This window comes from Drosophila melanogaster, chromosome X, assembly GCF_000001215.4.
Source record: "Drosophila melanogaster chromosome X".
Taxonomy (NCBI): Eukaryota; Metazoa; Arthropoda; class Insecta; order Diptera; family Drosophilidae; genus Drosophila; species Drosophila melanogaster.
Genome location: NC_004354.4, coordinates 10,891,400 through 10,905,648, shown reverse-complemented (window position 1 = coordinate 10,905,648; position 14,249 = coordinate 10,891,400). Strand labels below are relative to the sequence as shown.

Here is a 14,249-nt window from a genome sequence, read left to right as displayed (position 1 = left end):
AAAACGGAACATAAACAAAATACGAACAAAAATTATCAAGCTATTTATTTAATTTTCTTCCCGTTTTCGGTTTCTTGGTAAAAAATGGGTTGGTTTTTTTTTTTTCTTTCTTGTTAAGCGCGCGACGCACGTCCGAACGCGAATCGTGACGGAAGTCGACTGAGCAAACGCAGAGCGACTCGGCGACAGAAAATTAAGCCGTCTTCGTCGCGATCTCGGCCTTTTTCTCTGCCGAGCGAAGCACAGTGGGTTAAAGTTCTACAAAGCCTATAAGTAAATTAGGTGGGGTATGTTCAAAGGAAGGATATTAACGAGCAGGAAAGGTGGTGCACATATCAAAGCTCAAGAGATAATCAAGATATTTAAATCTTATACCGTTTGAAGGATGAAAGCTATTTTGAGTCACTGGTAATCTTTTTTTTACGCAAAAATTTTCAAACAATATGAAAGCTGCCTTCTCTTCAAACTCGACCTGCATATACTTTATACCCATTTAAAAGAATTTTTTTTTTTAGAAACTTTTTGATAAATGCATCCCACTGTGCTGTTTCGCTGTCTCGGTGGCGCATGCGCAAAAAAACCGAGCAGAATGACGAAGAAAGGTAGCGGAAGAAGCAGAAACAGAAGCAAAGGTGGTTGCTGCATGTAAGTCGAGCAACGGAAACGGGTGTCCAGTGATGCCAGCCTAGCTACCTTTCCGATCAACTGACAAAATGCTTCCCATAACTGATAGTGAACATAAAGCCTGATGCAATTAGAATAAGCTGAATTCAAAACGACTTTGGAAAAGATTCAGCTGACATATCTTCTTCGAATTGAAATGGAATGCAAAGAATTGTAAAATATGAGGAAGAGCATATACTCTGCTCTCTGCACATTTGGCTACCTTTCAGTTGACATCGCTGATGGGCGTGGGGGTTAGAGTGCGAATGGCAATGTGGGGAGACTCTACCTTTTTTTTTTATTACGTTGGTGCGGGGACAGAGATCGCATGTTCGTTGGCCTGGCTTAGAAGGGAGTGAGCATTACGGATTTACTGGGATTTCTTTTTAATGGCCGTAAGTCGCACAACACTTCTTGGCGGTTACTGGCGATTGCTCGGACGCGCTCATGTCATAAGCTTGGGAAGTGGGAAGTGGGGATGGGGATCGAGACGACGATCGTGATCGTAATGAAAGTGATTAGACAAATTCGTTTCTACATGCTCGTGTGACGATAATGATACCAAATCACACATGCATACTCGTATAAATGTGTCATCGTGATTACCGTGAGATAGAATCGTTTTCTTGGTGTTAACAGAACTCAGTCACGATAATGTGATATGATCTGGGTTAACTATCTTTATCGAGTTCCAATTGAAAGATATGTATGTATCTCTGCACGAATGAAAGCCAAACGAATATTTGCTTACCAAGAAATAGACTTGGATTTTGTAAAATATTTATTATGATATTTTCAAATTTTATTATGTGCTTTTAGTTTTTATGTATCGTAAACAAATATCTAAACTGTTTTTAATGTTCATTCATGATGTAAGGCCCTATTGCCCATTCGGATGTTCCCAAATCATAATTAAATTTCTATAGGCGGCTTAAAAAGGGTCATTACATGGGGTGTTAGCAAGACAATCGACCATCAAGTGATCTGATTTGGATCTTTTCCATGGGATCGCGTTGCAAGTGCCCTCGAGACTGCTCGCTGTACATGTATAAGTATATGGTATATATAGGAAAGAGTTCCACGTACTTGCTGTACTAACCTCATCCCCGTATAAAACATACTCATTACCCCGGCGAATTGGACGGTGATGTGATGATGTTCATGGCTCCGATGATGATGATGAGGATGATGATGACAGGGGCTTCTTCGGATTTTTTATGTAGATGAAGGGTATGGTGGGGGGAGGGGGTAGGGGTAGTGTAAGGTGTTCAGATCGTGTGTTTTTATTCCGGGCAAAACTTATTACTAAGTAGGAGCAGATCGCGAGCAAACTGAATGAATGGAAAATTGTGGGAACAATGGAACGTTTGCCGAGCGTGAGAAATTGCCACCGCCGACGCGTCAGTGGCGGCTGCTGCTTCTCCTTCTTCATCATTTACTCCGGTGGTGGTGCTAGCGTTGCTGGTGGTGCTTTAAAGCCAAAGATCTTGGCGTATGGAACTGGAAGCTCCATGGCTGTTTAGCACACAATGCCGCCATAAAAGGTCGCCGGTATTTCCGAGACTCGGAAAACTCCCAGGCCAGAAACGCCATCTATCCATATGTATTTACTATATATACTAGCATCGCGGATTCCATGGAAGTTGCGCAGATCTTATGCCAAATTGCCGTCTTTAAGTTGACTAATTTTCATTTTGGGCCGCTGCATTTTCCACTTGCCATCTGACATTTTCATAAGCAAAGCCCTTCAGATATATATGCGCATAATTCGAATGCGATTTAATGCGAACTTATGTACATACATATGTATGTATGTATGCATGAATTTTCCTCGTCGACCCGCGATTTTCATGTTTTCAAGGCAATGCGAAGCGATTTGACGATGGGTCGCGCGGTTCAATGTCTCCGCTTTTCCATGTCTCCATGTGCGTGACTCGGCACTTTTGGCTGGGGGTCAACTGGCGGGAAGATCATGGCTTTAATGCGACTGACTGGGCAATTATGCAATTGCAGTGCAGTTGCAGATACTTTTCCATTTTAAATCGATGGGAAAGCCGCTTATAGAAATTAACAAGTCTAGGAATTTTCTTTGATTTTTACAAATTACGAAGTTATAAAACGATAAGAACAATTGGAATTGGTACAATTTTTATGGTTTTTTATCGCAGCATAATACCCAATTAAATTTAATACATAAAGGCCTAACCATTTCCGAAACACGGCTAACAAAATTCGCTGAACTCGCTCACTTTTGGCGCACTTCAAAACGACAAAGTGAAAACGTGAAAATTAAGACCCGGGCGAAACGAGATCATTAAGTGAGTTCCCCTTAAATGGAGGCCATAAAAATGTTGTCGGCAGAACCGAAAAATGTAGATGTAAGAATTGTCATTAGAAGGAAATCGCTTACAATGTCTTGGCTTAAATCTCGCCTTTAGGCCTAAATGAACACTGAAAGAAATCGGCAGACAATTGAAAATGCAATGCAAGCAAATGTGTGCTTTTAATAATTTACAAATATAATATTTTGAAATATAATAATTTGAAATCTTCATTTTTTTCCCACCACTTAACATTCTAACTGGTTGAAAGCCAATGATTACTCATCATTATTATTATTATTATTATTATTATTATTATTATTATTATATAATTATTATAAACAACTTCTTTTTTGACCCGTCCCGCATTAAATTCACCTAACTGGCTTTTAATTGTCCGAGACGGTGGGCAGCTGGAGGAGGAGTGGCGTCTGTTTCCCTATCATTTCCAGGGCTCACATGTCTCCTGGTGTCGGTGACAAAAAACAAACAAAGAAGCTAAGAAACCAAGAAACAAACCTCAGTTTTGCCATTCCGAAGTGGCATGTAACTCTATTTACGACTAAACAAGAGTCGCCCTTTGTTGTAAGCCGGAAAAGTTGGTGTGTTTACCTGATGGCCATCATGATCGCTATCATGATCACGGCCTGAAATTTCCTGGTAGCTGCAAACCGAAACTCATCTGGCCAAAGACGCCACGAGCTCAGCTGGCGACAGTAATTACCGAGCCAAATGTCGAGCGCATTCCACGGACTTCCTACTTTAAATATTGAAATTAATCAATCAAAGAAGAATGAGGTACATATACCTATCACCATTTGAATCAGAATTTCCGAATGTAGGAGATTAATTTGCAAAATGCGAATAGCTGCCATAAATACATGGCAATCGCATTTTATTATTTACATACATATATGTATGTACAATGTTTATTTGGATATATTTTAAATATATATTTCATATAATGGATATATTGTGGAGCATTAATCAATAATCATTAGGGTTTTAAGATCACGTTACAAAAATTAATTTTGAAAATTAATTAAGTTGGACGAACTGTTCGATGATGGCGAGGACTAGAGTCTCCAGTTGGGATGCGTTCATATCTTGGATGAGTAACAAAGCCGCCGACAAACTGTTATTATGCCGCTCCAAAGTTGTGGAATTAGCGCCATTCAATGCTAACCCAGAGGATACATTGGGCAACAGATGTCCGGGTGGGGTCACCACATCTTGGCGTCGCGAATTGATCAGCTCGATAAGATTTTCGGCTAAAGTCGAGGTAGAAGCGGCAGGGCTGTCGGCGTTCCGATCCGATGAAATTGACTGAATACCCTGAACCTGTTCGTGCACAGCCTGCGGAGTCATCGTAAACTTATGAGCCTGCTGAACCTGCTCATTATGCCAAATCGGCTGATTCTTTTGCTTCCGAAGCGCATCCTGAGCTTTTTGAGCCTGACGCACCTGACGCAAATCGGACGGAAAGAACAGAGGCAAGCGTTCACCATTCACCAACACCGATCTACTTCTAATTCGAGCTAGTTCGTCAATATTTTTGGCATCCCCGCTAGCGAATCTTTTCCTTTGCTGCTGCTGGACCTGACGGATCGTCCGATCGCACTGTTCGATCATATCGCGGTATGCCATGTCATCGGGACTGCAGTTGCTTAAATCCAAAACAGGATTAAGGATCGCACTCCCTACGTCCGGGTAGTAATCGTATCGCAAAGCGGATTCCAGCTCCTCTTCGGCAACATCTACGTTGTCCAGCTTCTTTAGATTCGGCAGCATTCGTAGCACAGATGCCCGATAGTTGGAGCCAGCGGCAATAGAGCATGGATTGTCCAGCAGCCAGAGGGATGTGAGGGATTTGGCATTGACTAGATATTTCAGCTCATCAAAGTCTGCTATCTCGTTCTGGCGCAAGTACAGCTCCTTCAGTCGAGTGCATCTCACCAGGCTTTTCAATGAAGTGATCTTGTTCATGCTAAGCGAAAGGACCTCCAGGTACGGCATCTTGAGGCAGAGACTTATGTCATTCAGGCCGCAGTTACAGAAATTCAACTTCAAGGCCTTGGCATAGTCCCTGCACCTGGACATGCTTTCCACCATGTGCTCTGTTAGTTGCTTCTCCATCTCCGCGAGCTATGATAATTTCTAATGATATGGGGCTTTTAGAGTAGAATTAAATTTTGATTTTTAAGGAAAGAAGAGTTTGACAAAGAAGTGTTAAAATATGTTTAGAAAAATTTCCATGAAAATGTTCTGTACAAAATCGGGTCGAGTATCCGATGTTCTCGTGAACAGAGTATGGAGCGTACTGACTGATGTGTGTAGATCCTCGCTTTCAAATGAGGGTTACACATTTTGCAGGGGCTACTTTTCATAAAAAAAAATTTATTTTGCTAAGAAGTAAATTTTTTCTTTAAATCATATGTAGTTGGCGTAAACTTCAGATTCTCTACTTGGCCAAGACCTTATCTCATTTTCTCATTCATTCGAACTGAAGGCCAAGAAGCCTGCTGGCAAGCGGGGCTGTAAAAAGACATAAGATTGAGTATATTGTTTTTGGTAATACTAAGTTACAAACCCGTACGCTTACCCTACGCTTAAGGAAATTTAGCTTATTGTACGTTAAGATCTACGAACTGAATCGTGTTAAGTTCTTTTTATTTTTATAAATAGATGCCCGCTTATATCTTACAAGTCTGCCAAAAGACGAAAACTTCTTTATCAATCCATCTTTATTATATGTATGTATATATTCGTTCGCAATACGAAGTCGTAGTAAATTTGTATTTGAACGCAAAAGGAAACTAGATGAGATTTATTTACAAACTAAAAAGGGAATGTATGGATGAAATACAAATTCCTCTGCTGGTGCCCATCGAGGAACTCGTTCAGTGTGACTTCAAAGTCAATCTCTATATATCTTTAATTAATTTTTGCCCTTTCCAGATCCTTTCGGGAGCTCTTACGTTCTTACACTCACTGGGGCCGGTAAATTTCGGCTAATTGTAACAGAATACGTCAAATTTTAGGCGTTAACAAGCTACGATTCAAAGTAACTTTGAATCTCGCGGCTTATCAATAAATTTCTTCAGCTGATGGTACCGATAATATATCGAGCTCGATTCATATGCTGGTCACACTTTCGCGCCATTTGGTATCGGAGGTGCCAATTTAGCAATTGTGTAGCCATATGCCATCTTTGACAGCCGTCTCACAACGGCATCAAGTTGCATATTAGAGTTATATATTTGAGGTTACAAATATCGTTTATTTTTTACTTGGAATTTATGTTTTTTAGTGTCTTGACATACAATATATTTTATCTATATATTAGAGAGTTTATATATTAGCTATTTTAAACATGTGACCTAGCTACATTTTAAAAGCCAGACTGCACAACACTGCCTAGCGTTTGTTGTGAAATTTACTTACCTGACTTACGTTGACGATTGCCAGTGGCCATGGACGAATCCTCGAGAAAGCACATGGAGGACTGCTTCCTACGCAGTCCCAGCGACATCCGTACCACGTGAGTACGCCGCTAAACTTACATTCAGCTTTTCTTACATTCCCAATCCCTGACCAAAAGCAACGTGCCCGCGGCGCCTAAATCGCAGGCGGCTGACAACAAGTCTCGGAAAACGGAGCTCCACGTCCTTCGGCTCAACGATGAATCCCGCCAGATGACCATGGACACGCTGCGCCAAATCCACGGCCCGGAATTCCAGCTGGACGACATCAGCAAGTACAAGGATCGTGGACGCGGAGGTCATGGCGTGAAGCACTCCTACTGGCAGGATCGCGGCACCCTGGTGGTGCAGAGTGTCCAGGGCGTGAGCTCAACGCGTGGCAACGACAGTGATGGTGATCGCCTGCGCCGATATGCCTTGGCCAAACTGGAGAACTACGGATTTCAGGCTGTCCACTGCCTTGAAGCTTATGAGCACTGCTCCGGCGACACGGAAGCCGCTCTACTGCTGCTCTACCGTCGCTATATGAGAATTCCCGATGAGGAGCAACTGACTCTCGAGCCACCCAGCGAGCAAGAAATACTGGACATGCGCGCCGACGAGAAGGAGGCCCTGGAGTCCATCTTCGATAAGGCGTACGAGGAGCGCGAGGCGAATCGCGTGTGGAACCTAAAGTTTCGCATCGACCATCTGCTGGCCCACAGTCCGTCGGAGGTGCGAAAGGCCAGGGAGGCGGTCCTGGCCGCCGCTGCTGCTGCTGCCCAGGCGGCGCTCGACAAGAAGAAAAAGCCTCCTCTACGTTGTCGCAATTTCGATCGTGACGGCACCTGTAAGTACGGTCCCAAGTGCCGGTTCGCTCACCTGCCGCAACAACCCACTGAATCGGACACGACCAAAAAGGGTAAGTGCTGTGGAAAGGCTTATTATTAACTTTACTTCACTGAATAGCATACTCCTTCAGATAGCGTTGACGAGAACGATAACGAGCTGTGGTTTCACGTGGAAGTGCGCTTTCCGCCAGGCAGTCGCTATCCATATGAGGCGCCTTTCATCTACCTGAAAACCACTTGCCACGACATACCGCACGAACTGCGCCTCCGGTATGCCCGCCATCTCTACAAGGAGGCCAAAGAGATATGCCGGGATGGCATTCCCTGTGTATACAGCATATGCGACCTGCTGCAGTCCAATGAACAGCTGGCCGGACGACTAGACACGTCTGCTTTTCCCTCGCCCAAGCGATCACTCTTCTACGATGAGCCGGCGGGCGGTGGAGTGAATCCGGATGCCGAGCATCATCAATCACCGAAACCATCGCACTACGCACGTGGTCAAACGTCGCGAAATGATGGAGGCCACCAGCGAAACGTGGAAGCGCAGACGAGAGAGAACCGTCGCCTTTTGCAACAGTTCGTGGAGCGACGAAAGGAAGAACGCTACCAGAAGATCATTGATGGACGAAAACAGCTGCCCGCCTTCGCCGAAATTGAACGTATTCTGGCGCTAATAGAAAGTTCGCCGGTAGTGGTAATATCTGGTGAAACGGGTTGCGGCAAGAGTACCCAAGTGCCGCAGTTCATTTTGGACAATTGGTTCTTCCGCGCACTTCAACTGCCAGCAAAGGAGAACTTGCCCCACGTGGAAATCATCTGCACGCAACCGCGACGACTCTCAGCCATCGGAGTGGCGGAGCGAGTGGCTGCCGAGCGTCTGGATCGCATTGGTCAGCTGGTGGGCTACCAGATCCGACTGGAAAACAAGGTGTCGCAAAGCACGCGACTCAGTTTTTGCACCACGGGCATCTTGTTGCGGCGACTGGCCTCGGATCCGCTACTAGGAAGCGTTACCCACGTCATAGTGGACGAAGTACACGAGCGATCTGAGGAGTCCGATTTCCTACTGCTAATTCTCAAGAATCTGCTGCGAGAGCGCAAGGATCTAAAAGTTATTCTCATGTCGGCCACGCTCAATGCCGCCCTCTTTTCGGATTACTTTGGCGGAGCTCCCGTGCTAGATATTCCTGGTCGAACGTTTCCAGTACAGCAGCTCTTTTTGGAGGATATCCTGGAGATGAGCGACTTTGTCATGGAATACGACACTAAGTACTGCCGCAAGCTTAAAAAGCAGGAGCAGGAAATACTGGAGCGTGAGCTGGAGTACGCTGATGTGCAGGCTTCGGGAGAAGCGCCAGGCAAAAAGATCAAGGATGAAAAGCTAACTCTGGCGGAGACTTATCAGCGATACGCGGGTAAGTGACTGCATACGACCACATAAATTCAAGCGCCTATAATTTCTCTGTGATATTCCCCTTAGAATATAGCAAGCCCACGTGCAAGAGTATTTACCTGATGGAGCCCATGACTATAAATCCAGAACTGATCGAATCCGTACTGAAATACATTGTTGAAGGTTCTCACGATTGGCCGCGCGAAGGAACCATCCTCATCTTCCTGCCTGGTTTCGGGGAGATCCAATCCGTGCACGATTCCTTGCTGGACAATGCACTCTTTTCCCCACGCGCCGGCAAATTTATCCTGGTGCCATTGCACTCGGCCCTTTCTGGCGAGGATCAGGCGCTAGTCTTCAAAAAGGCCCCGCCCGGTAAACGAAAGATCGTGTTGAGCACAAACATAGCTGAGACATCGGTGACCATCGACGACTGTGTGTTCGTGGTGGACTGCGGCCTGATGAAGGAGAAGTGTTTCGACTCAAACCGCAACATGGAGTCACTGGACCTAGTCTGGGTGTCTCGTGCCAATGCAAAGCAGCGCAAGGGTCGTGCCGGCCGTGTGATGCCGGGTGTGTGTATCCACCTATACACCAGCTACCGCTATCAATACCACATTCTGGCCCAACCGGTGCCAGAGATCCAGCGAGTGCCACTCGAGCAAATTGTGCTGCGCATCAAGACGTTGCAAACGTTCGCCTCACGCAACACGCTCTCTGTTCTGCTGGAGACACTGGAGGCGCCAACAGAGGACAGTGTACTAGGTGCATTGACACGATTGAGGGATGTGGGCGCGCTCGATGCAGAGGATCAATTAACCCCGCTTGGTCATCATTTGGCAGCCCTTCCTGTCGACGTGCGCATCGGCAAGCTGATGCTGTATGGAGCGATCTTCCAGTGTCTGGACAGCGTGCTGACCATCGCCGCCTGCCTGAGCAACAAGTCGCCCTTCGTAAGTCCGCTCAACAAGCGCACGGAGGCGGACAAGTGCAAACGGATGTTTGCACTGGGCAACAGCGATCATTTGACCGTCCTGAATGCGTATAGGGTAAGTTAACCTCTCACAATAATAAAAGGACATGCAATTATGTATACTTATATCAAACAGAAATGGCTGGATGTTGCGCGAAGGGGAAACTATGCAGCCAGCAGAAACTACGCCAGTGAGCACTTCCTGTCGCTGAACACACTTGAAACGATAGCTGATCTCAAGTATCAATACCTGGAGCTACTCGTTTCCATTGGCTTTGTGCCGATCGATGTGCCGCGTAGGCGCAAAAATGCCTGCGACAATATACTGACACTAACAGGTATGCATGTGGTGGCAAATAAAACGAAACAGAATAGTTTAAAAACAATGCATTTGAATCCTTTGCAGGTGTGGAGCAGAACCACAACGGTGATAACAACAGGCTGCTGACCTCGCTCCTCTGCGCCGCCCTCTATCCAAACATCGTGAAGATTATGACGCCGGATCGCGTCTACATCCAAACAGCTGGTGGTGCTGTGCCGCGTGAGCCGAGCCACCATGATCTGCGCTTCAAGACGCGCGGCGATGGTTACGTGAAGATTCATCCGTCGTCGGTTAACTCGCAGGTGTCCGTCTTCCAGGCGCCGTTCCTCGTCTTCCAGGAGAAGGTACGCACCAGCGCCATCTACATCCGCGACTGTTCGATGTTGCCGCTCATCGCCATGGTCCTGTTTGCCGGCAGCGATTTTAAGGTGGAGCTACACGATGGGGACTTCCTTTTTCTGCTGGAAAGCGGTTGGATTATATTGAAGGCCCACGATCTAGAGACTGCTGAGATGGTACAGTGCCTGCGGGCGGAGATGATCAAGCTGCTCGAGGAGAAGATTCGCGATCCGTGCCTTAATCTGCTGCACCACAAAAACGGCTGCCGTATGATCGCCAACATCGTTCACTTGATTAGTAAAAACAGCTGAGAAGCCACTTATTTCGCAACCATCCAAATTTTGTGTTAGAGCTGTTATAGCAAATATTAAAAAAAAAAAGAAAGCCTGTAATATATAAACGCCAAACGAGACAAATAACGATTTACCGAAACGATGGCTTTAAAATGGGACAACAGGAATGGATTTAACAATAGATTTCCCATCTAAAACGATATTCATTGAGTAGAGAAATTTTATCTGCTCTATAATGCATCGATATTAATTGTATGTATTCCCCCACACCTCAATAAACGATCATTATTTATAACATGTGTGCTAAAGCCTTCATATTATTTGCTCTCAATCAATTTGGCACTTGTAGCAATAATTGATTGATAAGTATACTATATATATTTCAATAATGACTCAAGTAAAAGGATTCCGAAGAAGCAAGTTGATTGATACAACGCAGCTCTCGTAGGAGTCTCTCATTACCATCTATCATCAATCATGCAGATGATTGATTGATTCAACCGGAAGGGCGCCCAAATCATCACCAGGTGTCAACCGCAAATCGATCATTACTGTTGGGTTGTCCACGCCATAAAACGGCGGCATCCAAGACGATAATTTTTGGAGAACCGGGGGCCTGCCTGGTGCCCACCCCATCAATTACAATTCGTTTGAATTTATTTAAATACACTCGGATTTGTGGCGGCCACTTTGGGAAGACAGTTGAAATACCGGGGCGGTTCCGTCGATACATCAAAGCTGGTTAGCATTTCGTGGCTGCAGCGTAATTAATTAATTATGCTTATCAACATTGGCTAATGCAGCTCGTATATGTATTTTACGTATGAATCAGTTGCCAATTTGAATAGGGTTTACGATTCCGATTCCCCGACTCAACCTTGAGTTATTTCTCTCTTTCGACTTTGGCCCACTGCGGGAATCTTTGTACTTCTGTAACGAAAACTAGCACTTTTCGCACTGAGGCAGCTTTATCTTTTCAATTAAAGGCTCCAGCGATCGAGCACAAATGGGATCTTTTAGCACCTCGTTGAGTTATATTTGCCCGATCTGATTTGAGGAGCAAACCCCATCGCATTGAGTGGATGGTGGAGCTGGTCAAAGACGATCGATGACGTGGGAAATACGAGAAATAGCCCAATATAGAAAATATACACGCATGCCTTCCGGGGAATGCGGGTAATGAAGAAGAACACTTGAAGAAATGCACAAATATGTATTATTGCCTAATTATTTCGAAGAATACCTTATGGGTATCATCGCGCTGCTTATCGTTTCCCATTAAATGATAACATTCTTTATATGAATTATATTTGTAATCATATAGATATCTTATTTTATATCACAAATAATAACGATTTTTTATTGGTTCATTAAACCTCTTGAGCTTATTGATTCATTCATTTACACACAAGACAAAATCCTAGAAGTCATGGTCCGCATTGTTCTACATTTTAATCTGAAAACCGTAGATCACAGCGATGATCGTGAGTTGTGATTTTTACGAGCGCCGGCTCACAGTGGGCCTTAAAACATAACCAGAAGAGAAATAATATTTGAAACAGATATTTTTTAACATTATATACACTCACATTGAGTTTTCCAAACAAAAATGTATTTAATGCGTGGGTATTTGAAATTTAAAAATTTTCAATTAGAATTTCTTGCAGTGCAGGGCTTTCGGGTTTTGGAGAAGATTCCCATTCTCATATCCAGTGCAAAGCACTTGTTATCAACACTATCATTGTCCCCGGCGATCCGGAGCCCCCCGGGCACCGGCTATCTCCATCTCTGCGCTCTCTTGAGCTTTCTCCGCTCTTTCGCAGTCGCCAAATCCGAATCGATCTGGGGGAGACTGCAAAAAAAATGTGGAGCGTGAGCAAAAAAAAAAGGGGGGCGAAAAAAACGAGGCGATAACTCAATTCTGATCGTCAAGTGTCAGGCGGTTTGAGTTGCACTTACATTGATGGCTCTCACATCTTGAGTTCCCTTCGATTCGGCTCCCTAGGTATTCCACATGCACAGTGGGCCACAAGATCCTTTCTGAACTTTCTGAATTTTTTTTTTTTTATATTTTTTATTATTAAACCTAATTGTCTATTAGCTATGAGTTCATAGAAGGATAATATAAGATCTTCGATCTCTTTCGTAAGCACCTTGAAATCAAAGAACACACCAAAAACCTATGCTTACCACTCAACTCAAGTGATCTTGAACATGGTATTACTGAACATATCTATGGGTACCTAGAAATCAAATTCCCTTTAACCATCAATGCCGATCGACGGGGGTTCTTCTTTATTGACAATGGCATTGACAGTGAATACTTTCCACGATGGCAGAATCAGGTGGTTTGAGCCCCAAGATCAAGGTGGGATGATGGTGGGTAGTAACGTGCTACCAGGTGATTGTTTTGGTGGCTCGCTGGTTCAGCGGGTGGGTGTGGATCGGTCTATTGGGGTGGCTCGTCTGCCGTTTGACGATTTAAGTTTGCGCTCGGCTAGTGCCCGTCGTAAAGCACTAAAATCCGTAGACAAATTATTTACGTTGGTTGCGATTGTGATTGTGGTTGCTTCGGTTGTTTCTTTTTTTTTTGACAACGCACGTTTAGGTGTGTGTTTTTTTTTTTTTTGGGCTTGACGGTTCGTCGGTGGGCGTGGCAGTGGCGATGGCGTTGGCGCCATGGGTAAGGTTTTTATGCGCCCAATTTTGGGTGGGGATGTGGCCCATGCTCCGTAGATTCTAAAAAAGGTCGCTGGTCAAGCTGATCAGCAAAAACAGAGCACACAGTGGGCCGTGAGAAGTGATCCTCACATCCGAAGCACACAATAGCAATAAGAAATAGTGTCTTTGATCAAGATGATTTAGTTAGTTTTCAATATATGAATATCCTTCCCACCTATCTATCTATCTATCTATCCTATCCTTAGGTTTAACCATTTAGATACAATAAACGTTTTCCTTAAAATCAAACCATTTGCAATAAAGATTACTGTAACAAGAAATACCCAATGAGTGCACATTTTCTTAACCGTAGATATCTTTTACTAAATTGGGTTGTATAAAATCGAGTTTTTGACGTTAATTAAATGGGCATGTCAGGGTCGAATTTTATGGCTTATAGGAAATGTTGTTGAAATGTTATCAATCGAAAAATATATTTTTATTGTTATATTCAATGATTCATAGGATGGAATAGGGAGCTCAGAAAGTTTTATAGAATTATATAACAATTAAGAATTTTATTAATATATTAAGTTTAACATAATCTAATTTTCATTAAGATCTTGAGATGTGTTGTTCAATCCTGGCGACGATTTGCTCCACTGTACTAAACCCATATTCCGTTGGTTACTACACAGTATCTCTTTTTTGCGACGATCGATTTTGGTTGGTTTGAGGGGGGGGGGGGGTGGTGTTGGGTGGAGGTGGAGGGAGAGGTTGGGGGCAGGCAGTTAGTGGGCTGAGCACTGCTGGCAAATTTCGTAGTTGCCGTTTGTCGATCGGCATTTCAACTTGATTTAGTTTAGTTCAGTTCCGTTTAGTTAGTTCAGGGCTGGGGGTGGGGCTCCCCCACCCGCACACTCGAAAAAAAAGCCACTCACACACCTCTTTGAGTGATTCCCAACAGTC

General features: G+C 44.3%; 2 protein-coding genes and 3 long non-coding RNA genes across 8 annotated transcripts; 1 reads left to right on the top strand and 4 right to left on the bottom strand.

The window, feature by feature from the left end:
- Window positions 1-3,837: 3,837 nt before the first annotated feature.
- On the bottom strand, window positions 3,838-5,684 carry CG15208 (uncharacterized protein). 3 transcript variants are annotated; one of them, NM_001298170.1, is made up of 2 exons: window positions 5,587-5,684; window positions 3,920-5,519 (listed from the first exon to the last, which is right to left on the bottom strand). In NM_001298170.1, the coding sequence occupies exon 2, from the start codon at window positions 5,118-5,120 to the stop codon at window positions 4,023-4,025; it is 1,098 nt and encodes a 365-aa protein (NP_001285099.1). In that variant the 5' UTR covers window positions 5,121-5,519; window positions 5,587-5,684; the 3' UTR covers window positions 3,920-4,022. The 3 variants fall into 3 exon arrangements, with proteins under 3 accessions (NP_001285100.1, NP_001285099.1, NP_572664.1); NM_001298171.1 differs by lacking the exon at window positions 5,587-5,684 and having other exon boundaries at window positions 3,838-5,317; NM_132436.3 differs by lacking the exon at window positions 5,587-5,684 and having other exon boundaries at window positions 3,920-5,317.
- Window positions 5,685-6,346: 662 nt separating this feature from the next.
- On the top strand, window positions 6,347-10,902 carry CG1582 (uncharacterized protein). Of its 2 annotated transcripts, none has more exons than NM_132435.2 (6): window positions 6,347-6,525; window positions 6,586-7,367; window positions 7,428-8,714; window positions 8,780-9,741; window positions 9,802-10,003; window positions 10,072-10,695. In NM_132435.2, exons 1-6 carry the CDS (start codon window positions 6,458-6,460, stop codon window positions 10,635-10,637), a joined length of 3,867 nt encoding a protein of 1,288 aa, NP_572663.1. In that variant the 5' UTR covers window positions 6,347-6,457; the 3' UTR covers window positions 10,638-10,695. The 2 variants fall into 2 exon arrangements, with proteins under 2 accessions (NP_572663.1, NP_001285098.1); NM_001298169.1 differs by having other exon boundaries at window positions 6,406-6,525; window positions 10,072-10,902.
- Window positions 10,903-11,972: 1,070 nt separating this feature from the next.
- lncRNA:CR44524 (long non-coding RNA:CR44524) lies at window positions 11,973-12,460 on the bottom strand. The gene is made up of 2 exons (NR_123864.1): window positions 12,209-12,460; window positions 11,973-12,142 (listed from the first exon to the last, which is right to left on the bottom strand). It is a non-coding gene; the product is annotated as a long non-coding RNA:CR44524 (long non-coding RNA).
- A 440-nt stretch (window positions 12,461-12,900) lies between these two features.
- On the bottom strand, window positions 12,901-13,388 carry lncRNA:CR45617 (long non-coding RNA:CR45617). Its single transcript, NR_123863.1, has one exon. It is a non-coding gene; the product is annotated as a long non-coding RNA:CR45617 (long non-coding RNA).
- A 287-nt stretch (window positions 13,389-13,675) lies between these two features.
- Window positions 13,676-14,217, bottom strand: lncRNA:CR45616 (long non-coding RNA:CR45616). Its single transcript, NR_123862.1, has one exon. It is a non-coding gene; the product is annotated as a long non-coding RNA:CR45616 (long non-coding RNA).
- Window positions 14,218-14,249: the final 32 nt, after the last annotated feature.

Coding starts and splice junctions, on each gene's coding strand:
- CG15208 (NM_001298170.1), bottom strand. CDS start 5,120: ATGGAGAAGCAACTAACAGAGCACATGGTGGAAAGCATGTCCAGGTGC.
- CG1582 (NM_001298169.1), top strand. CDS start 6,458: ATGGACGAATCCTCGAGAAAGCACATGGAGGACTGCTTCCTACGCAGT. Junction 6,526..6,585: donor CCCAGCGACATCCGTACCAC/GTGAGTACGCCG, acceptor CCTGACCAAAAG/CAACGTGCCCGCGGCGCCTA. Junction 8,715..8,779: donor GACTTATCAGCGATACGCGG/GTAAGTGACTGC, acceptor TATTCCCCTTAG/AATATAGCAAGCCCACGTGC.